General features: G+C 51.0%; 1 protein-coding gene across 1 annotated transcript in view; it reads right to left on the bottom strand.

Annotated features, from left to right (window-relative positions):
* The window catches only part of LOC116948657 (advillin-like), a 37,992-nt gene extending 10,535 nt beyond the window's left edge, over nt 1-27,457 (bottom strand). The window contains exons 1-13 of the mRNA XM_032965559.2: nt 27,326-27,457; nt 16,197-16,278; nt 15,706-15,780; nt 14,722-14,918; nt 13,728-13,836; nt 11,091-11,201; nt 10,211-10,416; nt 9,761-9,839; nt 4,979-5,077; nt 3,807-3,960; nt 2,624-2,724; nt 1,541-1,678; nt 189-347 (exon numbers count right to left, since the gene is read on the bottom strand). Of these exons, the coding sequence (XP_032821450.1) occupies nt 189-347; nt 1,541-1,678; nt 2,624-2,724; nt 3,807-3,960; nt 4,979-5,077; nt 9,761-9,839; nt 10,211-10,416; nt 11,091-11,201; nt 13,728-13,836; nt 14,722-14,918; nt 15,706-15,780; nt 16,197-16,268 (1,500 nt within the window). The 5' untranslated portion in view covers nt 16,269-16,278; nt 27,326-27,457. The remainder of the gene's footprint in view (nt 1-188; nt 348-1,540; nt 1,679-2,623; nt 2,725-3,806; nt 3,961-4,978; nt 5,078-9,760; nt 9,840-10,210; nt 10,417-11,090; nt 11,202-13,727; nt 13,837-14,721; nt 14,919-15,705; nt 15,781-16,196; nt 16,279-27,325) is intronic.
* Between the last annotated feature and the right edge of the window lie 226 nt (nt 27,458-27,683).

The raw sequence follows: 27,683 nt of genomic DNA, 5'->3' as shown, positions 1-27,683 counted from the left end.
AAAGCGAGTTGATTCTAAATGTCGGGGGAAAGACCGGAGGATTCGGAGAAAAAATCCCCGCAAACCAAAGGCAACGGAAGAGGGAACGGAGACACCCGCAAACTCCGAATATACAAGCAGGCGTCGCCAGGGTCGGGATCGACGCCGCGACCTCCTGCATACCGGGCGAGGTAGTCAACATCTCGCACCTCGTAAATGACGAGCTTGCCGCGGAAGATGGTGAGGAAGTGTCGCGGCTCCTTGCCCATGACGACGCGGACCTGCACAGCCTCGCCGCCGTACTTCCCGTCCAGAGCCACCGCCTGGTACGCCGAGGCGGTCACCTCGTCCTTGGTCGCGTGGCGGCCCTGTGCCACAACCACGGCAACCGCACAGAGACAAAGATCCCCCGCCACGGATAGCCTTCGAGAGACTGATGGGGAAAGTGGTGTTTGACATCCCGCGGCGCACCGCTAGCACCGCAGCCAACAGGACTACCACGACAGCCACCACAGCTCTACCACAGTGACCATCACAGTCGGCATGGCCACCACAACCACCACCACGCCCACCGCGACAGTCGCTAGTACAGCCACCACTACAGCCACCACAGCCACCACCAAAGCCACCACAACCACCAACACCGCCACCACCACAGCCACCACCACAGCCACCACCACCACAGCAGCCACCACAGCCACCACAACCACTACAGCCACGCGTGACAAACAAAGTCGCTCTTCAAGCAGAGTTCAGGGGTCATTGAAGAGAACGGCTGGTAATTTACGATGGATGAGCTGATGATGATGACTCGTTATACGACGGTGAAGATATGATGATCGTGATTATTATTATTTATAAGAGACATGATGATGGTGATAAACATATGATAATCATGATCATAGATGATGATGAACATGTGATGATGATATTTAAATGGTGATCAGGATAATGATGATGAAAGTGTGTGGATGATGTTGATGATGATGATTATGCGAATCACAATTAACACATCATGATGATAACGATTATGTGATACGTCATGGTGACCACGATAATGATGGCAATGAACATGATGCTGCTAATGATGATGAACACGTGGTGATACTGCTGCTAAAGATGGTCATTCTGCTGATGATGATGAACACGTGGTGATACTGCTGCTGAAGATGGTCATTCTGCTGATGATGATGAACACGTGGTGATACTGCTGCTAAAGATGGTCATTATGCTGATGATGATGAACACGTGGTGATACTGCTGCTAAAGATGGTCATTCTGCTGATGATGAACACGTGGCGATGCTGCTGCTGAAGATGACAATTCTACTGATGCTGATGATGATGAACACGTGGTGATACTGCTGCTAAAGATGGTCATTATGCTGATGATGATGATGAACACGTGGTGATACTGCTGCTAAAGATGGTCATTCTGCTGCTGCTGATGATGATGAACACGTGGCGATGCTGCTGCTGAAGATGACAATTCTGCTGATGATTCTGATGAACACATGGCGATACTACTACTGCTGCTGCCGCTATCAATAAGCGCTGTTTACCTGCCACATGTAGAGCATGTAGGAGGGCTTGTTGTTGCGCTCGTAGGTGTAGAGGACCAGGTAGCAGTCACCGCCGTAGAACTGGCCGTGACGGCGCTTGTCCACGGCCACCATCTCCAGATCCTCGATGCGCCACACCTGGGAAGGGACGGTACCGGGAATGACAATAATGATGACAACGATGATGATGACAACGATGATGATGACGATGATGATGACAACGATGATGATGATTATGATGATGACGATGATGATGACAATGATGATGATAACGATGACGATGACAATGATGATGACGATGATGACAATGATGATGATGACAATGACGATTATGTTGATGATGATGATGACGATGGTGATGGCTTTGTCGGAACACTTTTGCTTAAGTATTGTATGTATGTTGAACGTCTTTCGCACCGTGCGCAGCCAACCGCACTGATCAGAGGTGCGGGGGGAAGAACAACAAACTAAACGCAAAAATTAGTTCTAAAGAAGTGAATTTTCAATCTCGATGATTTAACAGTGCATGGCTCCCGGTGGCTTCCGAACATCATAAGGAAGAGCGTTCCAGACGGCCGCAGAAGCGCGTCTGAAAGCGCCGCACGTTGCGGTTACCGGCTTTGTTCAATTGCCAGCCAAAATCCACTGCTGCGAGGGTGACCGGAGTTGGTGTGATTGCATCGTCTCCCCACGGCACAACCGAATTAGTCCACTCTGCTGTTCATGCACTTAACCTGCCTCACTCTCAACACGAGCATCGATAGCTTCCGCGCAATGAGATTTTGCGCGTTATCAAGTTCTTCCGACACGTGCGTCGAGGAGCAGTGGCTACAATCTCAACGAGCCGAGCTCCATTGCCGCTCATGGCCAACACCGGTGACGATCATCTGCAAATCAGTACCCGGGTGCGACGTGTAAGACATCGCCACTGGAGAGACAAACGCGGCCGGGTGTGGTTACTGGCCACGTCGCCAGCTCATCTGCCATGCCGGCCTTCAGCAGTGCTCGCAAACAGCACTTGCCCCCATAAGAAGGTCGAGGCTATACGTGAGACCTTTGTCTCTCGTGTTGTTCGTGCGTCACCTCGGTCGTGCCGGTGCCGTCGTCCACCATACGTTGCTCGGCCGCGAGCTCGGGGCTGGCGTGGAGCATCTTGGCGTCGAACTTCACCTGCTCCACCTTGGCTGCACACGCACACACGCAAGCACACGTACTGTGTGAAACACGCACACGAACGGAAAGATCCCCCCCCCCCCCCCCGCATGGCCTTCGATGGACTGCAGAGGCAAGTGTTGTCGGCGAGTAGCACATACGAAGGCTCGGCACGGGACACAAAGGGAGGTGGGTTGGCCAGCATCACGCCCGGCCCTCTTTGTCTCCCCAGCAGGGATGTTTGCCCATCGCGCGCATTTGAGGCTGAATCGAGCTCGGGGACCCAGATAATACTGGTAGGAAACGTAGTGGACTGGAAGCCCAACCGGGATTAATTCACAGGAGGCAGGGGATTAATTGTGTATGTCTGTGGATGTCTGTCCACGTGTATCCGGACACCCGGATAAAATGGGAGGGGTGGGGCTGGGTGGAGAGGGGAGGGTGGGGAGGGGAGGGTGGGGAGGGGCTGGGTGGGGAGGGGCTGGGTGGGGGGTGGGGAGGATGGGGCTGGGTGGGGGGTGGGAGAGGTGGGGGGTGGGAGGGGTGGTGATAGGTGGGGAGTGGCTGGTCACCCCGTGGTGCCCTTATAAAACTCAACGTTTAACCTACTCACGCCGGCTTGTGCCCGCCCTCACAGTCTGGCAGATTTCCGGAATACACCACCACGTGGTGCCGCCGTTGACCCAGGCCATTGACCGAGCAACCCAACGTTCCTACCAGCTCCCTCCACAGGAATGTGTTCGTCGCTGGCGTTTGCCGTGAGTGGAAATCGAATTCGGGTCTCCAGGTCCGTAGCGCAGCAGCGCGCAAACCGCTACACGGCCGCTCACACGTGCAGAGCACACACAATATGAGACAATGCACCAACTACTCAGCATTCAATGGTTTTTGTTGCTGTTGTTGTTGTTGTTCATGTTGACAGAGGTGATGGTGGCTGCGGTCGTGGTAGTAACGTTGGGCCAACGTTGTCGTGTGGTCGGTACCGTTGGACCAACGTTGGTCCAAGGTTCCACGTTTGCTCGGGTGCTGTTGATGGTGTTGACAGTGGCGGTGGTGGCGGATGTAACGGCATCACTGTTGTTGTTGTTGTTGCTGTTGTTATTGTCATACAAACCGATTTTCCCCACTGTGTGGGTCTTGCCCAGGCCCTGCGTCTCCCCCTTCTCCGTCCACTTCTGGAAGAGCTGCTTGAACATGGGAGACTCTCCCCCATCGGCGAGCGCCTCCACGCTGGTGCTCGAGGGGTAGCCCTTGGCCTTGATGAACTCCTACAGCGAGAGAATGTCGAGGCCAATCAGACACCACCAATGCGATCGTGGCATCTCCTGCCTGATCGCATTGCAGCGGACGCCCTCCTCACCAACACACGGAGACAGCAAAGGGTTCCAGTCCCTTTATTCCACACACAGCTCCTTCCTTCATCCACAGCTCTATCCTCCTTCATCCACAGCTCTCTCCTCCCTCATACACAGCTCCCTCCTTCATCCAAAGCTCCCTCCTTCATCCACAGCTCCCTCCTTCATACACAGCTCGCTCTCTCTCTCTCTCCCCGTCACTACACCGACGTCTCCTCTTATCCACACGGCCCCCTCTCCCGTTCACTCCCCCCTCCGCTCATCCACCAATCCCCTCTCTTCATACTCCGGGGTTACTGCCGGTCAACTCGGCGAAGGGATGGGCATCAGCGTGTAAGGAGGTGGGGAATGCCAACGCTGCGGGGACCGTTATGGAGGACTCTCACAATAAGATTACACCCCCACCCCCACAATTGCTCGCTCACGCCACTGCTGGCGGACGCGCCTCCACTACGGCGAGCTCCTAGAGCTGCGTTGGCACAGGCGGGCCGTGCCCACACTTTACCCCACCGCACGTGCCCTTGCAGCGGGCGCGCCTGTTTGTGCTACTGGGTGGGAGAGGCTGCGGTGAGGTTCACGGAAACTCGCACCAACGTTTCGACCACCACACCGGGAGAAGGGTTTCAATCTGCCGCTGGGACTTCCTCCTCAACTTCTACCCGGCTCCCCGCCGGTTAAATGTGGCCTCAGGGCAGATACGTGACGGTCGGACATGCGACGTTTGTAGTGCCCGATGAGTATCCTTCAAATGCGAAGGTCGACATCGCGGCGCTAACACCGCCTGAATGTGTAATTGTGACTGTTGCTCTGTATCTACATCAGCAGTCGTACGACAAGCAGAAGAGGCGGAGGAGGATGGGGGGGGGGATGGGGAGGGAAGAGGAGGAGGGAGGAGGTGGAGGGAGGAGGAGGAGGAGATGGCTTCACTCACTAGGGCCCGGCTCATGGCCCCCTGGCGCTCCTGTTTGGTGGCGTTTTTTCCCTTCCACACGTAGATCTTCACCCCTCCCTGGTCGAGGATGTAGCTGTCCTGAAACAACAACAATAACAACAACATTAACAACAACGCCAATTCTGGCGAAATCGCCCGATGAAGCTGGATGTGACCAGCGAAACGGTACAGTACTCGAATTGTAAATGTTGTGGATTTACTCTCCAACACATCGGTGGGCTGAAGTAGTAACTCATTGCCAACGTTTTGTTTACATTGACAAGCATTATTGGTTGGCTGTGTGGTGGTGGGTTAACGACACATCTATATTCACGTGATCTAACCCCCCCCCCCTAAGAAAACACATGATTATTATAGAGTCATTCAAACGACGAACGGTGGTTAAAGCACAGCCCCGCGGATCCTTGCTCACTCCGCTGCCAGCAGAGGTGGCCACCGCTCGAGACAGCTCCGGAGAGGCCGCTCTCGAGTGGTGTTTGGCCTACTCTTCCGCGCGGGCCAGGCGCCGTCGAAGAGGTGGGAGTGCCAACACTTGACCCCACCGCGCACGCGGCCTGCCGATTGAATAACTGTGGCGGTAGGCCCGTTCATGGGCGCTGCCGCGGTGGCGAGATGTTACCTCCGTCGCCCGGTACACAGGAGGTCGTGGGTTCGAACCCGACCCTGACGCCTGTTGTCTATTTGGAGTTTGCAGTGTCTGTATCCCCGCGGATTTTTCTCCGGGTCCACCAGTTTTTCCCTCGACATTTTGAAACATGCGCTGAGAATATTTGGCTGCTATACATTTCCACGATGATGAAAGCCACTTTGTTGAGAGACCACTTGTGGCCAGTTTGCCTCTGAAAAATAGCTAATAGCTCAGTGGGCTTTATCTAGTCAAATAATAAAATAGTTTAGTTTATACAGTACTGCCGGGCAGGCAGTGTGTGTTCGATTCCCGCTCACGGCCAACACCGGTGACGATTATTTGGGCCGGTCCTGGGCCTCCTCAAGTTCGGGCCAGCCTCAAATGAGTTTCTGGTGCGATGTGTAAACATCAAGTTTCAAGTTTCATTTATTAGGTATAGCCCTGTGAGCCATGCGGCTCTTGAGCCGGGTGCAACCGCAACAAACAAAATATGAACAGAGAAAAATCTTAAAGCGACGACGCGCAACAGAAACATCCTGGGATAAACCAGCAAATCATCCAGAAAAAAAACTAAAATCACCGTATTACAACGCTGTGTGCAAAAATCCCAGTGTGATGCAAGTCAAACAATAACAACCATAAGACAATTCGGATTAAAGTTATCAGGCCAACTCCGCCACTCGGGAGACAAAGGCGGCCGGGCGTGGTTACTGGCCACGTCACCAGCTCGTGTGCCACCGTGCCGGCTTTCAGCGGTGCTCTCCAACAGCACTTGCCCCAACAGTCTGTGAAGGCTACACGGGGGATCTTTATCCGTGTCTCTGTATGCTTAAAGGCTTTTCATCCTACCGGCCCTGTCAGTTTTAAAAGCTGAGCTACGGAGCGTCATGTTCCCAGGACCAGTAACACAATCGGCGGCAAACAAACAACATTCAATTCCCTGCGAGTTAATTACCCATAAAACGAACACTATGATTGTCAAACAAAGGCGGTCTGGCTGGGGAGCGAAGTGGTAGAAGGCATTCATCTCTTAATGAAATATCCAGTTTCATTTCCGCGATCCACTGTGCCCCTGACGCTCTATTTGTAGATATCTCTCGCGGTCTGTCACGATGGGTCGGGGCTTTGTTAACTAAGCGGAGATTACGTCTCGGGGCAGTCTCTCTGTGTCTGGCAAGGAGATCGGTAGGCACAGTGAGGAGTCACTGCAGTGGCGTCCACGCGGCTGTGGATGTCATGGTACCGAGGTGCGAATTCTGAGCCGCAGGTGCAGCGGTTCGCCGCCGTCCCCCGCCCCCCCCCCCCCCCCCCCGCGCTACGAACCCGGCACCAGTGACGATTAATCTCAAGCCGCTCTCCTAGGTCGACTCAGCCTCAAAGTGAGTACCCGGTGCGGTGTGTAGTTAACATCGCCACTGGGGATACAAAGGCGGACGGGTTGGGCGTGGTGTTGGCCCACCCACCCCCTCGTGTGCCGTGCCTGGTCTGCATAGGTAACTGACTATAAACGAATTTTTTTTCTTCCAGGTAATGCCCAATGAGCTATGCAACTCTTTTTCAGAAGGGACCTGGCCACAAATGATAGCTCACGCGCGTGGCTTATCACGTGAACATTTATAGCAGCCAAATTGCTCTAATCGCGTGTTTCTAAATGTGGAGGTGGAAACCGGAGAACCACGATAAAAATCCACGTGACCACGGGGAGAGAGGCACGCAAACTCCAAATATACAGCAGCAGGCGTCAGAGTCGGGATTGAACTTACGACCTCCTGTATACCAGGCGAGGTAGTTAACATCTCACCACGGTGGCGCCCCAGTGCTCGCTAACAGGACTTGCCCCAACAGTCTGTTAAGGCTACACAGGGAAGAATCTTTGTCTTTGTTGCAAGGACTGAAATGGGGACGTGGTTGACATGCCATTTTCCAGCCCCCCCCCCCTCTCTCTTCCCTCGTAGCCCGGTACGTAGGGCCTCTCCGACTACTTGAAGAAAACTGCTTTCTTTAAAACTGCGATTTGTGTTTACGGACAGTCTTCGACTTACAAACGTAATTCATTCCTGGGGGCCGTTCGTAAGTCGCGGGGTCCGTAAGTCGGAAACACAATGATGTACTGTATGTAAATGCCCACGCACCCAAACGCTCACTCCCAGCACGAGGCTGACCTCATTGACATCCTGCGGAGGGTCGCTCAGCCGAACAAAACAGTGCCGCGGTTCGATTTGCAAGCGAGAGTCTCGCGTTTTAAGTCGATGCTGAAAATGTTTTTTTTTTTTTAAACAGAAGCTGCTTCGCAAGTGCGGGTGTTCATAGGCCGGCGGTGTTTGTGTAGTTGATCACTGCCTGGAGTTCGTTGCCTTTCCCCCACACTTCCGAATATTAGCAGCACCGCGCTGCAGCGCGTGCAAGATTCTCTGGCACGTGCCGTGACTGGGTTCCCGAAGGGTCCAGCCATAACGCGTTCTGACGGCGCGCGGTCCACGTTGCGAGAACACGTGCCTCCGCAATGGCAGAACCGCGTCGTAGCGAGCACGCGTTGCAGTCTCAAGGCCGCGCGTTAAGCGAGGACTTGCCATGTCTGGTTTCAGAGCACTGTGACTGTGTTTGTGCTCAACAAAATACGCCTTGGTAAAACGAGGTACTTTTCAGAGCTCCATAATAAAGGTTTAACTGGGTTAGGTCGGCGTAAATTTGAATGTGTCGCTAAACCCGCCACCGCCCGCCGACACTGCCAATTCAGTAAGGGCCGAATGATTTTCGCCCTCCCCGGACGCGTTTCAGCAGCTAGCTGCAACGTCACGTCTGACAAATATTGCCTCGTAAACAAAAACAAATCGACAAATTAATTTGGGACTGGGGAGGCTTTGTTAAAAAATAACAATAACAATAACTGGCACAATTGCGGTGTGCACAGTGTCCATTACACATTGTCGGTAAAAAGCCACAATGTTTGCCTTAGCCTCCTATTAACATTCCCAGTCATTGTTGCGCCGAGCCCGCCCCGAACCCTGTGGCTGAGCAAATAGTGCACCACCTAATCCGCGCTCTCCATTGCGCGGTGAACGAAATGCTTAAGGTGTCACAATCGCCCGTTTGTGACGTGTGAACTTCACTGTTAGTTTGTAAAGCGAATTGTTGCGTGTTTTGCGCGGAGCGGTGGCACACCGGTTGATGCACCGCGCTTTCTAAACATCAGCAAGCCGCCGCCGATGTGATTTCGATTCGGCTAAGCATCAATGGCGGGTGATTCGTGCACCGGTCCTGGTATCCCCTCCCCCTTTCACCAACCCGCACTGACCCATCATGGTGAAGTATGGTCAAACAATGCCCCCCCGCCCCAACCTTCATGACCGACACGGCATGGGGAGGCCCACAGATCAGTGTGTGAGTTTGACCAATCTCCCGTGGTCCACCAACCCTGACATCCACAGTGCTGCGATGTGCAGGCATGGCCCACCGCAACGGATTGGTGCTCACTCGCTCGCACAGCAAACCCAGCTATCTCTGGAGCCTATTTTGGGCCACCGTGCAGGCAAGGGGCTCTGCTCTCTACAGCAGTGCCTAGATGTGTGCGGGGTCTGCGCTCTGGGATTTCAGCTCCGAGCTTGAGAACACATTTACGTGAAGTGAGCCTTGGACATTCTGAAGGATCGGTGACGCGGTGAAACCAGAGCGACGCGTGGCACCTCCTGTGAGGTGCCCTCACATTTAAAGACGCCACCTGGCCTGGTTTGCTCGGAACAGTTCCGGTGGTTTCAGAAAACCTGTCCCGGTGACCCGAAGATTTTGGAAAAATCGGGTAAACATATTTGTTTGGTCTAATGATCAGGATTAGGCGGGGCCTATACAGAGTAGGGCGGAGCCGTTGATTGTATTGGGGGTGTGGCTATGTGAATGTGGACGGGGCTACCGGCTGAGTGGGTGTGGTTTGGCAAAAGTGGGCTGGCCTGCTTGAGGTAGGGAGAGAAGGGGCAGCCAGCTCGCTGGGTATTCCCGGCTGAGCTTCCAATAAATGTGGTAGCCTCACAGTCAACATTTCAAAATCACGATAACGTGTATGTACGTATGTGCGTTGGGGGGGGGGGGGGGGGCGTGCCGCTTTTGTGTTTCGCCCATAATCCCTGTCGCCGCCTTACATCGTGCTTGAGCAGGTCCTGGGTGAGTGGCCGTGTTGCCACCTCCTGCACCACCAGCTTCCCCTCTGCATCTGACAGGCTGTGACAGACACACACAAAAAGGAGTGCGTCAAATAATGGCGCGGTACCCCCTCATTATTGGCGAGGGTATACATTCCGGAGACGTTCGTGAATAGCACATTTAATTCATGACCTTAATTCAATGTGTAAATAAGCTCTTAGATATATGAAAGAAACACGTAACTTTATCTCATCGCTTATCTCGTCACTTCATCTCTCCCTCGATGCAATCGGGCAGAGTTCCAGATGCAGTTTGCGGATAGCCCGCAAATAACAGATCGCCGGTTCTTGAATAACGATGGAATACTGTACTCTACTGTGATTGACGGGGGGGGGGGGGGGCGGGCCCCCCTACTCCCCCCGCCCCCGCCCACCCCCGCCACCGCTCACTGGTAGAGCTTGATGTTGGACATCTGTGCGGCGTCGGGCCGGTCGTCGGGCACGGGGTCCTTGAGCGCCTTCTTGCGCTCGCCCAGTACGGCCACCATGACGCGCAGCAGCTCGCTCGAGGCCTTCTCATCCTCGCCGTCGATGACGCCGATCTGGGCGCGCCCGCCGCGCTCGCGGTCGCGGATGTCCATGGACATCTGCAGGCCCTGCGCTCGAGGCCGGCCGGTCGGTCGGTCGGGGGCGGGTTGAGATGCACAAACATCGGAATCGTGAGGGTATGTATTTATGTTGGATGAATCCGATGAGCTATGAAGCTCTTTTTCTAAACAGATGTCCGGTAGGGGCACGGGGTCGGAACGCTACAACGAAGAACAACAACGACGACAGACATCGCCGTTGTCAGCATCATCATCGTCGTCGTTATCATGCACACGAGAGGATCTTATCGCTCCATCTCCATGGATGACGTTATCTCGGATGTGTTCCCTCTTTTGGCTTGCACTCATTTTTTTATCTCGACCACCGGCCATCATCATCATCATCCCTTCGAGCGGCTTGTTTTTCCCAAGCTCACCTACGTGATCTTTTTTTTTTTACGGTTGTTATGATGTACATATGTATGAACTTCTTTCGCACTGTACGTAGCCGACCGTGCCAATCGGAGGTGCGGGGGGAAGGACAACAAACTAAACACAAAAAGCAGTTCTAAAGAAACGGGTTTCAAATCCATGTGGTATTAAGGATCTTTGTCATTATCAACAACGTCGTCATGTGTCATTCGTAGCGGAAGACGCTCGCTGTTGCGTTGCCTGCCCTGGTGCGTTTCGGTTACGTCCATCGGTGGATCGCCCTGTACGTTGAAATAAAAGGCTGCTGGCACCTTCATGCGCTCGTTCTTGTTGCTGTCAGGGCCGTTCCACTGCACGATGACCTTGCCCAGGTCCAGCAGAAACACGTCGCCCTTGTTCATGCTGTCCCAGGTCAAGGCCACCTTCGCGCGACACAGGGTCGCATCGCAAGGGGTGAATCGCGGGGGACGCATCGCAAGGGAACATCACAGAGGCACATCACAAGAGACACATCACTATTGTTTCCAATGCAATTATTCTGAAAGAAAAACGCACCTTCGTGATGTCAACGTGGTAACCTTATTACGGTAAATACGAAACCAAAATCGCTTTGTACCTACCAACTCTCTCCACCGCTTTAGACCAGAAATATAACTCCAATTGCTGCAGCTCAAATTACCTGGCCTTGTTTCTAAACCTCTGGGCACAGGTGTGACTGACACCAGACATGCCTGTCAAAACACCTCTATGGGTGTGCCCCTACTTCAAGGCTTCTCAACCTCCACCAACAAAGACCTCACCAACGACCCAACCGAAGCCCTTCCTGGCTTTTTCTGGTTTCCCCGTGCACTGCGGACCGTGCTGAATGATGGCGGTCGGGCATCATCGTGATGCCGATGGGCTCGCTCAACTCTCACACAAATGGGCTTTCAACCGCGGCTTTGTCTGCCACGGCAGAGTGGAGCAATCGACGGAGCACGTGGTCCATGGAGCACGTGGTCAATGGAGCCATGCTCGATGGAGCACGTGGTCCGTGCAGCACGTGGTCAATGGAGCCATGCTCCATTGACCACGTGGTCCGTGCAGCACATCATCGATGGAGCATCTGGTCCATGGAGCACGTGGTCCGTGCAGCACGTGATCGATGGAGCACGTGGTCTGTGGAGCACGTGGTCCGTGGAGCACGTGCTCCGTGCAGCACGTGATCGATGGAGCATCTGGTCCATGGACCACGTGGTCTATGGGAGCCATGCTCCGTGGAGCACGTGGTCCGTGCAGCACGTGATCGATGGGGCACGTGGTCCATGGAGCACGTGGTCGTTAGAGCACATGCTCCGTGAACGATGGCTGCCACATCAAGGCGGTCGGACACAGCACCATTGAACGATTACAGATCCGAGACGTCGACTTATCGCATCGGTCGCTGCTCCACAACGTCAATCGCTTATCTCCGCCGTGGTTCGTTAACGTGCAGCACGTGGTGTTCAGTTTGCCAATCGACAGGCACCTGGGACGTGCAACGGCCTCGTGTGCAATTTGTACACGAATGTGAAAAGAACGATGAATGAGGAACAGAGGGGGCTCTAAAACTTTGCAAGGGTAGCAGATGGTGGTGGGGAGTGGTGGTGGTGGGGGGTGGTGGTGGGGGTGGTGGTGGGGGGTGGTGGTGGAGGGTAGTGGGTTGTGATGGTTGGTGCGTGGTGAGAACAGTCGCTATAGAAGCTCTGTTGTGTTTACTTAAGTCTCTCTTACCAAACCTGTTTTATTGAAATGTAAAAAAAACCCGGGGCAATGTTACCTATGCCACCTGGTGCTCCAGTACCATCACCGTGCAACGTCAGCTTTTGAATCCCAAAAACAAATGTGTTGGGGTTTTTTTATAATTATTATCATCATCACCACAGTGGGCAATCCGCTGCTGGATGTAAGCCTCCCCTAAACCACAATCCTGCGATGTAATAATCCACGAGCCATCTGTATACGAGCTCAGTCGTTGTTGTTGTCTCTGTTAGCCAAGAGAATAAGTAAACCCACTGAGGCACGTGAAACAACATTACCTCTTCTGCAAGGCCTCCATCGCTCCATCTCCTCCGTGGACGAATTTGTACTCTCTAATAATACTCTTTTTAGCAATTTGAGGATTTCTTGATTGTGTAATAAAAAAATCCCCCCCCCCCTAACATTTTACTCGCACTATGGCCATCACGTCATGAGAGGTGGTAAGCATTTGGACATCTCACAGAATCAGTGGCGATCCTTCGTGCCGTGTCGGAGAGCGGACCGTGGAAGCGGATACCACAGAGCTAACCTCTGAGAACCCTGTACTTCTAGACAAGCTTATCGGTGTCGCACCATTCCAATGGAAGGTCTCACAGAAGAAGAAGGCAGTGTTCACTGTACGAGAGTGAGCCAATACTCTCCGGCGCATTGCAAATTTACATTATTTCCATCATATTCCTTCGCTGCTGTTTAAATAAATGTCAATTCAGGGAGATTTTCGTATTAAGTTGTTTAATGCAACTGACCAATGGTGCCAAGGTTTGATCCCGACCCTGACAATGCCTGCTGTATATTTGGAGTTTTCATGCCTCTCTCTCTCACTCTCGGTCTCGTAGATTTTTCTCCGGGTCCTCCGGAGTTTCCACTCCACATTAAGAATGAACGTCACACCTTGAGAGTAATTTTTTGACTGCGATAAATTCCCACGCGAAAAGCCACTTCGTTGGGCCACCACTTGTGATGGCCAAGCCGCTTCTGAAACATTACCACGTAGCTCAGTGGGACCTTAACCTGGTAAAACAAAAATAGAACAGAAACAATATGACGGCGGCCGGAACCCAGATCCTAACCCGGGATCTTGGAAGTGCGACTCTCTGGCACGGTCTAGGCCCCATAATCCACCCCGGGACTCCCCCTCCTCCTCAAAGGGTTGAGCTCGTGGGCCTCACCTCCGTCGCCATGACGCTCTTGCGGCCCTTGACCTGCAGCAGGCGACGCGTGTTGTACGCGTTGGACTCCACGTGGTTGAACCCAGAGGCCACTCCGCCCTTCATGTATCTGCAACACAAGGAGGGGAGGTGAACGGCGGCACGTGTGAGCCGCACGCGCTTCGGGGGTTGCTCGCCAATGACACTTGCCCCCGACGGTCTGTGTGGCCACGTGGCGGGGGGGGGGGGGAATCTTTGCCTTTGCGTGCGTGTGGCTGTGGTGATGGGCAGTGGTAGTTGGCACAGTAGGAGGCACAGGTGGTGCATTGGCCAGTCATCTCAACCAGTGAACCCATGGCACCTAGGTCTGTCGCATGACCTCCTGCTAGCGGCCGTTCACCACTTCACGTGGCCTTAAAACGTGCATAGCCTGGCACAAGCACAGTGGTGACGTCACCACCACTTTGTGGCAGACGGCGGTTGTTGTTGTTGTTGTTGTGGAGCGGTAGTGTAGCGGTTATCGTGCTGCGTTACGAACCCGGCGACCCGAGTTCGACTTCCCTCTCCCGACAAAAAAACGGTGGCCAATATCTGGACCGTCCCTGAGCCTCCCCTATAGACCCATAGACTCACACAGAGACCCATCGACTCACACAGAGACCCATAGACTCACACAGAGACGCCAGTTATCAATGAATCCACCTGAACACGGTGAATGAACATCACCGCTGCGGAGACAGGGGTGGTCGGGCGTGGTGCTGGCCACCCACCCGCTCGTGTGCCGTGCCGGCCTCCACACGAGTGTTGTCGAGTGAACAATTTTTGTGAGTTGACTCCAACATCCGTGGGTGTGCTGAAATAGTAACTAATCAACACATCTTGTTCACGTGACAAACAGTACTAATTGGCTGTGTCGGGTGGCGGTGGTGGTGGTGGCGGCGGGTTTAGCGACACATTTATATTTGCGCGATCTAACCCAAACGATAAAACCCCCGCGCCCATGGCTCAGCCGTACACGAGGCCCGACTTGAAGTGCCCCTTGAAGGTGTCGGACTCGTGGCCCTGTGGCTCGCGGTGCTGCTTGGGCGACCCGCCGAGCCACTCGTCCAGCTGCGTGGTGTAGAGCGCGGCCGCTCCCTGCTCATCCTGCGACGACTGTGAGCCCAGCCAGAAGTGGATGTCGATCGCCAGCTGGGAGGACACCTTGCGGATCTGTGGTGGGGGGGGGGGGGGGGGGCAGAGAGGGGTGGCGGGGAAGGGGGTGGTGTGAACGATGAGGGGGGGGGCGGGGAGGGGGGCAGTGTCATCATAAAACTTAGGAGATCGATCGCGATGAAAAATCTGGGCGTAGTAGCGTGGTGGGCATGGTCCCCCTCCTCCCCCAACACCGCCCTGTCCCCCCTCCTCGTAGCCCGAGGCCTGGGCCCCTCCGGCTCGTGGACGCCGGTGCGCTTGCACCGCCCGCGCTCGTCTCGATAGCCACGCCGCTGCGGCCTGCGATCCAAGTTTGATTCCGGAGCACCACGGCTACCGTGAGTGGCGAGCGAGACCTGAGCCCGGTGTTGGGCTCCCCCCTCCCACCCGGCCCTCCCAATACTCATCAACGCGCGCTGACCAGAGTGGTGAAGTACGGTCAAGCAAGCCGCACTACCCGACGCAGGGCGGGGAGGCCTCCATGCAGCAGTGGGTAGGGCTGTAAGTGATAATTTCACCGGTTGAGAGTGTTTACCCCATTGGTTTCATTAGGGTTCGGATCGACCTGATTGGCAGGCTGGTTGCAGAGGGATCCCTCCGACGTATCGCTCGTGGGCCTACATCATCGTTGGTGTTCTACAAATATTCAACAAAGCTCCGAGTCGCTCGAACCTCTATCTATGCCCGCACGGTTAAACCGCCGCATTTAGAAAAAAAGGAAATGTCTCATACGCGATTGTCGTCTTATGAAGGAACGTGTTAGAAATTTTCGCGTTTTTTGTTAAGGTTGATATTCGCCACCCACCATGATGACGATGTAGCAGTCTCCCTCGTAGAAACTGCCGATGTTCTTCTCTGGCACGGCGACCAGCTGCATGGCCTTTACAGGGAGACACGAACCATCACCAACATCACACGTTCATCACATGTTCATCAAATGTTCATCACATGCTCCTCAGGTGTATGATCACGGTGAAGATGATCATCATTATAACATGTCCCCCATCATAATCATCATCGTCAGCATTATCATCTCCATTATTACCAGAAGCAGCAGCAACATCATCATTATTTAAAATCATCACCAACACTACCGTAACGTACATAATTAATTTGGGCATATCGTCGCTAATGAGCTCACAGGTAGGATGCATGACGATGAACGCGCGACTGAACATCTGTCAAAAAGAGCTTTATAGCTCATCGGATTCCTCCGGTAAAAATATTGTGATGCTGCTGACATCGCCACCACCGTGACCTCCAGCCCTGCTTGACACCCACCCCCCTCGGTCTCACCTCGATGCGGAGGACCTGCAGGCCAGGGTTTTTGTGGATTTGCTTGAACATGTCGTCCTTGAGTTCCGGCATCTTTGCGTCTCTGTGTGCGGAGGAGAGAAAATAAAGAGGGAGACGACATTTGCAGAGATGATAGATTCAGAACATAGATGGACTCGTCCATCTGAACAAACTGCCAAATCGCTCTCCGTGGTGCTAACGTTAAAAATAACTGCTACTTTTTTCAAATTTTCTTGCCGTGGTTTTCACACCTGATGATGATTGCTTGTGTTGCAGTCGAAACGTCGTGATAATTGTATTGTTTTATATTTTAATTATTTTATTGTTTCCCTTCTGCGTGACTTTACTGAAAGAACCAAGAATATGAATCCCTGCAGTCACGAAAGCTTTAAATCAAAATTTCAGATCAAAGTAATTTCTTGCTCAGAATAAGAATCGTTATTCCAGACTGGAGGAATCCGATGAGCTATAAAGCTCTTTTTCACAGATGTCCAGTAGGGGCAGGTCAGAACGTTCCAACAACAAACAATACACAAACACGATGGGAGTGCAAATTATAGGAAAGTAAACAAATCGCTTAAAATATACAAATAAAACTAAACTATGTTTTCGCCTAACAGCTGAAGCCCTCTGAGTAATTACCTTCCTTTTCAGCAGCAACCTAGCCACAAATGATAGCTCAACGAAGTGGCTTATCATGTGGAAATGTATAGCAGCAACATCATCTAAATAGTCTCAACGCATGTTGCTCAAATGAGCATCGCTTGGCAATGCTGCTCATCCTCCTTTTACAGCCCTCAACCAGTGGCGGAAATTCCACATGCTTATGCCAGAGGCGAGTTGATCCATAGGACAACCCCTCTTCACTTCCCCACAAAGTGCTACTCATTTTATCCACCCTGGAAGGATGATGGGCTGAGTCTACCGCCGCTCAGGATTTGGCATTTGAATTCATGACCTTCCAATTGTGGGCCACTCGCTCTGCTGGTGTGCCAGCTGGCAAACCAAGAATGCATTTCTAGAGATGAGATCAGAACCAGACTTGGCAAATCGCTTACAACATATTTAATGATGATAAACGCGCAGTTTTATTTAACTCGCAGAGAGAGTAATTCAAAGGCACAGAAAACTACAAATAATCGAGAATGCAAGCGAGGACTGGGTGCCAACGATTGCCCAAGCTCTGGAGTCCTATATTTGGATATTTGAAGCAACACCGAGCAATTACACTCGTGGGAAAAAAAACCCGGAGCGACCGGAGGAAAACCCCGCAAGTGCGAAGAGGGGTGATGCTAAATCCCCGTACAGATGGATACAGATGGAAATGGATCCCCTTTCTGTCCTGCCGTGGAGTTTGTGTGATCTGCCAACCCTCGCCTCCGCAGTGCTGCATTACAGGTGTGAATAGCCACCAGTGGCCGGCTATGTGGGTAATTATACAACATTTAAAATACTTTGCTTTGGGCCACAGTTGCGCAAAGTATTTGTGTTTAAATAGGTGTGCCCTTTCCACTTCGCCTGCACCGCTCACTGTGTACATACGCCGCTCACCGTCGTGTTGTCTGTGCAACAACGGCCTTGCGTTGGGGTGTGTGGCCACAATGAATGATGGAAGTTGCACAATAGGTCATGGGAAATGGCGTAATCTTGCAGGGTTTCTCATGGTAAGTGGCCTGATTTAGTAGGGTAAACACGGAATCAGATTCTTTAGTTATCCTGGAGAAATCCGATGAGCCATGAAGCTCTTTTTCACGGATGTCCAGTCGTGGGTCAGAAAGTTACATAAACAAACAGTACCAAAAACAATATAATAACAATATAATAATCATAAGTGTCGTTGTGGATGTAAATAAGCAAACAATATGCCTCCTTCATACACCTGTTCCTCCACAATAAAAATCAATGTTTGTTTCACTCATCCCATCAGCCACACGAGCTTCTGGGACTGTGCATAACGTGAGCAACATTGTTGTAATGCAAGCAAATCCGGGACCGGTTTCGACCCTCGGTGTCTCATCAGTCGAGTCAGGCTCTGTTTGAAGTAACGTTTAGTCCCAATGGGGCCACTTTTGACCAAAATTCGGTGATGAGCTTTAGGAGCAGAAGCGTACGGACAGACGCACATTTTACGAGCCCATGTAAATATTAAAAAGTGTCATGACATCGGCAGAAACAGTCGTGAAGGAACCACTTATCACAATTTTGCAACCAAAAACCAAGAGTGATTATGATTTTATGTAAGTCACTTTTTCAGTGATAACTTTCTCAAACGCGCGAGTTGGTTAATGATCAGTTATAAAACGTTGCATATCCACTGTTGGATTAAGGCTTCTCCAAAACCCTGTCGGCCATGGGGGTCGTTTGAGCATACTTCACCACGCTGGTCAGCGGCAGTGAGTGAAGTTGGTGACCGGCTCGATACGACTTGCCACCGATGTTAGGAAATTGAACTCAGGTCGCTGGATTTGTATTGATCACATGTTAACTGACATTTTTCATTCAGGAAATTGTGTGAAAACCCGTAGTTAATGGTATGGGGGGGTGGGCGGGGGGTGGGGGGGGGTGTTCGTTTTTGTGCAGTTGTTGGTGACCAAGGTCCGAGTCCATCCCTTCACTGCGAGTAACCCGGTTTCGTACGTACGCTGAACTTATTTCGCACCGTACATAGCCAACCGTGCTGATCGAGGGTGCGCACGGCGGGGGGTTAGGGTACAACAAACTAAACACAACACTTCCCCCGTCCAGCCTCACGTCCCTCTCCTAACGTCCACGCAACGCTCCCCTACCCCCCCCCCCCCTCCTTTCCCCCTCTCTTACCTCTTACCACGGCAACTCTCTCCCACTTTAGCAAAAACAAATTCTTGCTGTGGTTTTCCCACCTGATGACGATTGCTTGTGTTGCAATCGAAACGTCGTGATTTATTTTATTTTCTACCTATCACGTGACTTTACCGAAAGAACCAAATAGTATGGATCCCTGCAGTCACGAAAGCTTCAAATCTAGATTAAAACTTCAAATCTAGATTAAAACTTCAAATCTAGATTAAAACTTCAAATCTAGATTCAACACAACAACCAGCAGTTCTAAAGAAATTCGGTTTTAATTCATCACGGGCCAGTGGCTGAGACCCAGATTCAAACCCAGGTTTTTAGCGGTGCCAGCTCAGAGCTCTGACCGCAGGGGCCACGTGGCCATCTCCCAGCCAGACGTTTAAATTCGCCCTCTGGGTAAACGTTAGCACAAGTTGCCCGTGGGAAGTGAGAGGACGACAATTTATCTTGCTCTCTGTGCATGCAAGCCCAAGAGGGGAACTACCCATAGAACTATCAATAAGTTGAACATTTCCAGAAAAATAGTTTGTTTTTCTTAATCAACAGGACGTTATGTTTAAGAAAGGTGTAATTCACAATACATACAGCAACAGCAGCACACGCTGAGTATTTTAGTCCTCTACGATGGACGATCTTTCTGATTGGGTGCTGCGATGTCGAGATGATTACTACCTCGCCTGGTATGCAGGAGTTCGTGTATTCGATCCTGAGAGCCGGTATATTTGGAGTTCGCATGTTCTCGCCGTGGTCGCGTTGATTTTTAATCCGAGTCCTCCGTTTTTTTCCCCCTCCACGATTAGAAACGCGCGTTTAGAGTAATTTGGGTGCTATAAATTTCCACGTGATAAGCCACTTCGTTGAGCTATAATTTGTGGTCAAGTCGCTTCTGAAAAAGAGCTACATAGCTCAGTGAGGCCGTTACCTAGTAAAATAAAAATATATATATAGTTTATAGTTTGTAAAGTGTATGGCTGCCACTCCATGCTGGTCCTGAACACCGGCCCCCATCCCTTCTCGCCATGGCGCGTCCTGCCAAAGCCCACTCACTCGCTTTCTTAGCAGACAATGTGACGTCTCTAACGTGCGCGTGTTTTCTGACTCCACGTGTTCCTCTTTGCGTCTGTCAGTGTGATAACGTTACATGGCAGGGCCGTGAGAGACGATGGTGGTTTGGGGGAGGCGTTCATCCAGCAGTTGATTAATGAAGAAAAGAGTTACGGACAACTCGAAGCCAGATTATGCAGTGTAAGATTAAAATGTTGGTAGGTTCTCACACAGGGACTGATCTGACTTACACAGGAATCCACAGACTCGCGGACAGATCCAAAGTCACATAGAGATTAATTGACGAATACAGACTCAAAGCGTCACAAAGATATCCGTAGACTCTAACAGAGACCCATATACTAACATAGAGATCCATAGTCACATAGGGACCCATAGACCCACACAGAGACCCATAGACTCACAGAGAGACCCATAGACTCACCCAGAGACCCACCCAGAGACACATAGACTCACCCAGAGACCCATAGACTCACACAGAGACCCATCGACTCACACAGAGACCCATAGACTCACACAGAGACCCATAGACTCACACAGAGACCCATAGACTCACACATAGACCCATAGACTCACACAGAGACCCATAGACTCACACATAGACCCATAGACTCACACGTAGACCCATCGACTCACACAGAGACCCATAGACTCACACAGAGACCCATAGACTCACACATAGACCCATAGACTCACACAGAGACCCATAGACTCACACAGAGACCCATCGACTCACACAGAGACCCATAGACTCACACAGAGACGCCAGTTATCAATGAATCCACCTGAACACGTTATCACCTGACATTGGAAAACCCGAGGTGGACTTTGTCACCTGTCATCAAACTTGGAACCATGAACCTCCACAAACGGAAACAAATCTGTATTGGAGGGATATTTTTACCAATCACTACGTCGCTACTAAAGATATCGCAACAATTTATTGTCGTGAAGGGTCCTTTGTGATAAAATGCCAAAGAGTGTATGCGGTGTGGGTCATGGGGGTCATTTCACCCTTCTTACTTCACCACGCTGGTCAATGCGGGTTTGGTGAAGGATGGGGGAGCATAGACAGACGCGGGAGCATAGAAGTAGAGCACAACAACAGATGTTGGCGTCCCGTCGCGCGCAGTGGTCACCCGTGCAAGCACTGTCCGGGCTGGACCTTGCTTGGCTTGAGATCCGACGAGATGCAGCTGGCACGCGGCTAGCTAACCACTGTGGTGAGTTTGTGTGCCGATAAGACTCCCAGCAAGTGGGGTCTTACAAAGGAGGAGGGGAGCGGTGGCGCAGTGGTTAGCGTCTTGCTTTGCTAACCCCGGTCACCCGGCGAGTTTAATTCCTGCAACAAATAAATGATCCTAGGCACCCCCCCCCTAAGGTTGACTCAGCCTTAAATAAGTACCTGGTTTGCAATGGCGAGCCAGGATTTTCAGGTAGGTGGGGCAACCCCTCCAGCAATGAAAAATGATAGAGTTGTTAGGAAGTAAGGAGTTGTTAATAAGCAAGGAGTTGCGAGTAAGTAAGGAGTTGTTAGTAAGTAAGGAGTTGCGAGTAAGTAAGGAGTTGTTAGTAAGTAAGGAGTTGTTAGTAAGTAAGGAGTTGTTAGTAAGTAAGGAGTTGTTAGTAAGTAAGGAGTTGTTAGTAAGTAAGGAGTTGCGAGTAAGTAAGGAGTTGTTAGTAAGTAAGGAGTTATTAGTAAGTAAGGAGTTGTTAGTAGTAAGGAGTTGTTAGTAAGTAAGGAGTTGTTAGTAAGTAAGGAGTTGTTGGTAGTAAGGAGTTGTTAGTGAGTAAGGAGTTGTTAGTGAGTAAGGAGTTGTTAGTAAGTAAGGAGTTGTTAGTAAGTAAGGAGTTGTTAGTAAGTAAGTAGTTGTTAGTAAGGAGTTGTTAGTAAGTAAGGAGTTGTTAGTAGGGACTTGTCCCTTGCTTTTTATTTGCCGCCTGTGCGGCGATGACGCAGCCATCGATCGAGGGTTGAATTCGAACCGCGTTGTGTGATCGGCATCGCGCTCGCTGAAGGTGTCGATGCCTTCAGGGAAGTCGTGGACTGTATACACAACTGCGCACAATTCTGTGAGTCACTTATAACCGCTTTGCCGTTACTTATTGCCAATTATGGACTCAGACTATTGTCCTATCATCTCATAGAGTCCATGGCACGTAATAACATGCCACACAGTAGCAGTGGGGGTCGCAAAATGCCGATTTATGACTAATAAACCCCAATGATCCGATCGAAATTAGGGATTTCGATCGGATCATTGGGGGGGCACGTGCCCCCCTCATCCCCCCCCCCCACACTGGCTCCGCCAGTGATGGTTTGGGTTTGCAAACATCATCATGGGGGGGGGAGGCCGGGCGTGGTGCTGGGCTACCTCATCCACCCCTTTGCTGGCCTTCACAGGTGCGACTCGCTGACAGCACTCTTGCCCTGATAAACCTGTGTGTGAGGCTATGGGGGGTGCGGTGGGGTGGGGGGAGGGATATTTGTCTTCAGTGGAGGTGATATCGATTGTGGGCAGGTGCCCTGTGGCCTTATACAACGATAGTCCAGACAGGTAAGACGAGCTGACAATGCTGCATTGCCCCGCAGTTGAGCGCGCGCGTGCGTGCGTGTGCGCACGCGATTTAATTGCTTATTTTATCTATTGGCCAAACGCAGGATTTGCATGCAAGGTGGTCACCTTGTGGTGCTGCTGCTGCTGCTGGCGGAATAACACCAGGCTGTGCGTGTGAGTGAGTGTGGGGAGCTGTGGTGTAGCCGTTCGCGCGCTGCGCTCCGAACCTGCCGACCCGTGGTTCGATTCCCGCTCACGGCCAACACCGGTGACGATTATCTGAACGGGTCCTGCTTCTCCCCTAGGTCGACTCAGCCTCAAATGACTACCTGGTGCGGTGTGTAAACATCGCCACTGGGGAGACAAAGGCGGCCTGGCGTGGTATTGCCCATCCACCCCCTCGTGTGCCGTGCCGGCCTTCATAAGTGCTACTCGCTAACAGCACTTGCCCCAACAGCCTGTTAAGGCTATTTGGGGGGTCTTTGCCTTTGTGTGCGTCACGGACGTTTTGTGACGGCTGCCATCTGACTGACAAGCTAAGCAGGGGTCGAGCCTGGATAATGCGTGGATGGGCGATGACCGCGTAATGGCCAGGTTGTCTGGGACAGATAAATGTCTACAGCCTTGACTGGTGTATTGTTATGTCATAACTATTATTATTATTGGTTATGCAAAAAAACTTCCCGGGGGAATTTGCAGATTTACCATCAAGGCCGCTTCATGCCTCCGCCCATATCGCAAACATCCTGGGAAAACCGGGACATGTGACAACCCTGGTGGAAGTGCATCGTGTTAAAATAGACGGCGCTGGCTCCGATGTGGCAACAGTCACAATCTACGGTGGCAATGTAAAGTCTTCATAGCATATGCAGTAGAGAAATGCAATGATTAATACGAGTTGGGGACAGCACTTGTTTACACCATGGGGCCAGATTGAAATGATACATTTTTGAATGTTGCGTATTATTTTTATTATTATTGAATGATTCTAATTTGCTGCTTTGCCCAAGCCTGCGAATTTAACTTACAAACTGCATGTATTTATCTCGGTAATTTTCTTTCCTTTCCTATCATTTACACTCCTATCGTGTTTTGTATTGTTCGTTGTTGTCACTTTCTGACGCGCCCCTTCTGGCCACCTGTGAAAACGAGCTCCATAGCTCATCGGATTTATCCAGGATGAAGACAGGTGCTGATTATGATTTATCCAGGATGAAGACAGGTGCTGATTATGATTTATCCAGGATGAAGACAGGTGCTGATTATGATTTATCCAGGATGAAGACAGGTGCTGATTATGATTTATCCAGGATGAAGACAGGTGCTGATTATGATTTATCCAGGATGAAGACAGGTGCTGATTATGATTTATCCAGGATGAAGACAGGTGCTGATTATGATTTATTCAGGATGAAGACAGGTGCTGATTATGATTTATCCAGGATGAAGACAGGTGCTGATTATGAAAGATGCGTTGCTGCTGCTGTATGTGCTGAGACAATGGCAGTACGAGGCCGACAGTTTCCGGCTGTACTGTGACTCAGCAAGCCTCTAGCTTTAATGGGTGTGTGCGTGTGTATGTACGACCACGCCCAAAGGTTTGTGTGTGGCTTTTAAAGATAAGCTCCGTTTGGTTTTCTGGGTTTACTATTCACTTACATTCATTATTTGGTGCTGCTGCTGCGGGTAGTAGTGGCACAGAAGTATTTTTTTTACTCAACACAGAGTTATATATATATATATAACACTGGTCGTAAAAGGATATATATACAATAAACCGACGTTTCGGGCAATTGTCCTTCATAGCACATGTGCTACGGCTTAAAATAAAATATTCCGATATTTCAGGCTTCGGCCATTAGCTGAGATGTCAGACTATTATATATACGTATCATTTTTTTAACGCCATAGTGTTAAATTGTGTTTAATTTACAATAGGTGTTATCCCAGATACAGTACCAAACAATGTTTTACTGATTAAGAATATAAAGGCGTGATCCAAACAACCTATTACAAAGGCGGCAACGTAATAAATGCAGGTTGAAAAAACACACTTTGAGTGGCACGTTTTAAAGTTACAGCATTTTATACCACAGTGGGCTGAGTAGCAAGGCAAGTAGATGAATGCGCATGTCTTATGCGCTATAGAGGCCACTGGATTGGCCACACAACTGCAACCCAATTGTGTTATTACTATGAAGATTTAGTGCAGGGAACACATGCGCGTACACAACATTACTTTCAATGTTTTGCAACAAAGAAGAACGCCGTTCTAGGGCACAACGTTTGTTTTTTTACAGGATAATATAACATCGCAGTTAGACAAAGATCTCCCGTGTAACCTCAACACACTGTTGGGGCAAGTGCTGTCAGCGAGTAGCACCTATGAAGGCCGGCACGGCCACACGCATGGAGTGAGTAGCCAGCACCACGCCCGAGCCGCCTTTGTCTCCCTAAGTGGCGATGTTTACACACCGCACCGGGTACTCATTTGAGTCTGGGTCGACCTAGGGGAGGCCCAGGACCGGTTCAGATAATCGTCACCGGTGTTTGCCGTGAGCGGGAATCGAACTCGGGTGGCCGGATTAGTAGCGCAGCGCGCTAACCGCTGCACAGCAAGCACACACATACACACACATATACACACACATACACACACACGTACACTTGTCAAAGCTGAACATTACCCCATCAAGATTTTAACGTCCAAAAAAATTGTACTGTTCGAACGAATACCGCTATGGGGCGTTAGTCTGGAAGGGTCCAATGGTTGATTGCCTCCAGCAAACGTTTGTAACGACCCGAAACTGTCGTCGTTTTAAATTATTTACATGACAGACAAAAGATTGCTGCCTAGAGTGGTGCCAATGGGTTAGCGAGCCGGATTGGTCAGTCCAGAAGTCACTAGTTCAAATCACTCTCCCGGCGCGGCAGCTAAAATAATGGGGGGAAAAGTGCCTTGACCCACCGCCTCTCGCGATGAAGGACCGCGCAGCGATGTGTAAAGCGTGCCTTGCGAAGTACAAACAAGGGTCGACGGAAATGTTTGAAGCGATATGGAATTATAATTAATAACACGTAATAAATAAATAACAAAAAAGGTCAGTCAAAACATTTTGGAGGAACGGATATCAAGTAGTCGTAAAACAATCTCACCGTGACATCAAGATGATAGACTCTATTTATATGATTTGTTTAAACATTTACACCGAAAGCACATGAGCAAATATCAAAAACGTAGATTGTCGGCAGCATAAAATTAAGTTGTTTAAAGACTTCAGAATTTTACAAAGGTAAGATGACTTTGAGTTTTGTATATTGCGTGATAAATAACACGTGTACTGATTGTTACCGCAAGTTAGTGTGCATTTTGTGCATAGCACTCATAAAGAAATATATGTATATCATCAATGCTCAATATGTATATACACACACAAGGTGCAGGGGGATAAACATAAAACCTCAAGACATCTGTAAGGTCGCTTGTGTTGCGATCGAAACGTCGTGATTACATTTTTATTTTATGATTAATACCTACGTGACTTTACCGAAAGAACCAAAGAGTATGGCTCCCTGCAGTCACGAAAACTTCAAATCTAGAATGAACATCTGTAAGGGCGGGGCAGTGGCGGGGCAGTGGCGGGGCGATTTCTCGCACTGCACCACCGAGTTCGAGTCCCACCCAGGGCGAACTTGGGTGGAGTGAGTTGAAGTTTGAACCGGTCCTAGCCACGGCCCCGCCGGCCTTACAACTGCCCAACATGGTGAAGTATGGTGAAACAACCCCACCGCGACCGACACTACACGGAGAGGCCCGCATCTAGCAGTGGATTAGCAACAACAACGGAAATTGCTGCCGTACAAAGTGCATTTCGAACGCTCACTAAAGTCATTCACGATTTTTTTTCTTTTACCAGGTAAGGAGTCACCACTGAGCGACGTAGCTCGTTTTCAGAAGCGACCTGGCCGCAAATGATCGCTCAACGAAGTGGCTTACCATTCGGAAATTGATATCAGCCGAATACTCTAAACGCATGTTTATTTTTAATGTGGAGGAAAAAACCGCAGAGGAGAAAAATCCACGCGACCACGCGGAGAGAGAGAGAGACACGCAAACTCCAAATATACAGGCTGTTAAGCGAGTCTGGATCGAACCCACGACATCCTGCATACCAGGCGAGGTAGTTAACATGGGGGGTCTGAATTGAACCCAGGACCTCCTGTATACCAGGCGAGGTAGTTAGGATGAGGGGGTCTGGATCAAACCAAGGACCTCCTGTATACCAGGCGAGGTAGTTAACATGGGGGGTCTGATTCGATCCCACGACCTCCTGTATACCAGGCGAGGTAGTTAACATGGGGGGTCTGAATCGATCCCACGACCTCCTGTATACCAGGTGAGGTAGTTAGGATGAGGGGGTCTGGATCGAACCAAGGACCTCCTGTATACCAGGCGAGGTAGTTAACATGGGGGGGGGGGAGGTCTGGATCTAACTCACGACCTCCTGTACACCAGGCGAGGTAGTTAACATCTCGCCACCGTGGCGCCCCAACTCTGCCGTGCCGTGCTCGGTTGGGTGACAATTCACCGGTGCGACAATTCAACGAAATTGTCACCATTCGAGGCCAGAGCCGTAGACGCGTTTCGTTTAAAACAACAACAAAAACCCGTACCTTTTTTTCTCTCGAAGGGGCAACTTGATCTCCTTCGAAGGGCAACACCACCGCGAGTACGTTGACAGCCTACCTACTTGCACAGCCACGCGGTACTGAAGGAGCAAGACACACCTCGGCCACCTTTGGACCCGTCCCGCACGGAACACTCCCACCCACCCGCCCGCCCGCCCGCACCAAACTCCCTCCCATCCTCGCTCCCTCACCTCAGCACCACACCCGAGCTCACCCACCAAATCTCCCCACCCAACCTCCGGCACCCCTTCCTCAACTCAAACAAAAATCCCCTTTGGCCGTTTGTTTGTGGCTTCGACACCACAGGTTCTTTATTTATTTTTTACAGTCCACCCTCCCTCCC

The sequence above is a fragment of the Petromyzon marinus genome, chromosome 34 (assembly GCF_048934315.1).
Source record: "Petromyzon marinus isolate PM22_M1 ecotype Great Lakes invasive population chromosome 34, UKy_Petmar_22M1.pri1.0, whole genome shotgun sequence".
Classification (NCBI taxonomy): domain Eukaryota; kingdom Metazoa; phylum Chordata; class Hyperoartia; order Petromyzontiformes; family Petromyzontidae; genus Petromyzon; species Petromyzon marinus.
Note: the sequence above shows the minus strand (reverse complement) of the source record. Positions and strands in the feature narration are given on the sequence as shown.